At 35.6% G+C, this 1,538-nt stretch overlaps 1 protein-coding gene across 1 annotated transcript in view; it reads right to left on the reverse strand.

Annotated features, from left to right (window-relative positions):
- LOC107086006 (FYVE, RhoGEF and PH domain-containing protein 6-like) overlaps nucleotides 1-1,538 on the reverse strand; it is a 29,504-nt gene that overhangs the window by 14,188 nt on the left and 13,778 nt on the right. Inside the window, exon 6 of the mRNA XM_015376721.1 lies at nucleotides 388-539. Within this exon, the coding sequence (XP_015232207.1) occupies nucleotides 388-539 (152 nt within the window). The remainder of the gene's footprint in view (nucleotides 1-387; nucleotides 540-1,538) is intronic.

Here is a 1,538-nt window from a genome sequence, read left to right on the forward strand (position 1 = left end):
TGCAAAAAAAACGTCATTTTTCTTAAAATAAGTGCATTTGTTCTTGGATGAGGAGGTAAAAGAGACATTTTGCCAATGGAACAAGACAATTTACACTTAAAATAAGAAAACACGATTGCATTGTCTTATTTCAAGTGCATATTATCAGATTATCTTATTCTAAGAGTAAAAATACTCATTCCATTGGCAAACTATCTCATTTACCGACTCAAATTAACGGTAAATACACATAATTTAAGACATTTTTACTTATTTCTAAATCGTTTTTCCATTATATGAAAATCCTATGCTGTAAATCCTGGCATTTGGTGGACTTTAGTTCCTTGGATTGGTTTAATGCGACCAACATTAAACATGTTTGTACAAATATTTGAAACGATGATATACCAGTGAGCAACTTTCTGCTCCAGCTCTTTAAGCAGGTCTTGGTTGAGTTCGTATAGCTGAGGGAGGGAGTACAGGATCTGATTGAGGATACGCTCCTCAATCACAGGCTTGCCGTTCTGCTGAGATGCTTTTTGCACTGCTTCACGGAAGTCCTGTAGGTCAGAGACACCGATTACATCAAATCCAGCGATTGACACAAAACAACCACAGACAGAATGGCTCCAGCTGTAGTTTTGATTCCCATGATTGAACTTCCTGCAAAAACCATATGGCTTAAAATAATGACTTGCATAAACTAAAGGTTTATAACTAAAGAGGAACTCTTCTGTCTCATGGTATATTTCTTAACCTAGTGCTCACCACTTCCCAAAAACTGTGAATCTGGACTGAGAGGAGAGACTAGAGCACCCTCTAAACAAATCTTTCAGATGATGTAGACTTTATGCGGTTTATGAGCAGTTGGAAAATAAAACCGCTCGAAGTCAAAGTGCCAAACAAATACCTCCTGTGCTGAATCTTTTTTTTGCTACCAATGCTGATGCAGAAAAAGGTTGAATAACATGGAAAAGATGTGGCAGCAAATTAGAAAAACAATGTTATGTTTCTGGAGATAAAAAGGGATGACTCTGCAGACAGTACAGATAACCAAGAATAAATCATCCTGATAAAACCCAGTGTAGCCCATAACAAGGCGAACAAACTGCTGCGGTGTTCGGTTTGGTGATTTGATTTTCCAAATATTGTTTGAGGGCTCTGAATACTGGCTGTTCTGCATTACTGTACACCCTTCCTCCAAAGACAGCTGGGACTAAACCACTTCCTGTTCGTGCGTTTATCATTCAGTCCAACTATGCTCTCACTTCTTGACCCAAATGTTTTTGTTTGTTAAAACTGCTTCTGCAGCTGCACATATCTTTTCCAAAAGAAGGATGTTAAAAAAAAAAAAACTGCGCTAAAAAACGTTTAATAAATGATTATGTTATCAAATTTTGTACCCTTTCTTCTTTTATTTTAGTTCTGACCCATGTGCATGAACCAATGCAAAAATTATATTTATTTTCAATTAATTATTTAGGCTAACAATATATACACACATACATATATACATATACATATGTGTGTATATATATATATATATATATATATATACA

Source organism: Cyprinodon variegatus, unplaced genomic scaffold, assembly GCF_000732505.1.
Source record: "Cyprinodon variegatus isolate N-32 unplaced genomic scaffold, C_variegatus-1.0 Scaffold140, whole genome shotgun sequence".
Taxonomy (NCBI): domain Eukaryota; kingdom Metazoa; phylum Chordata; class Actinopteri; order Cyprinodontiformes; family Cyprinodontidae; genus Cyprinodon; species Cyprinodon variegatus.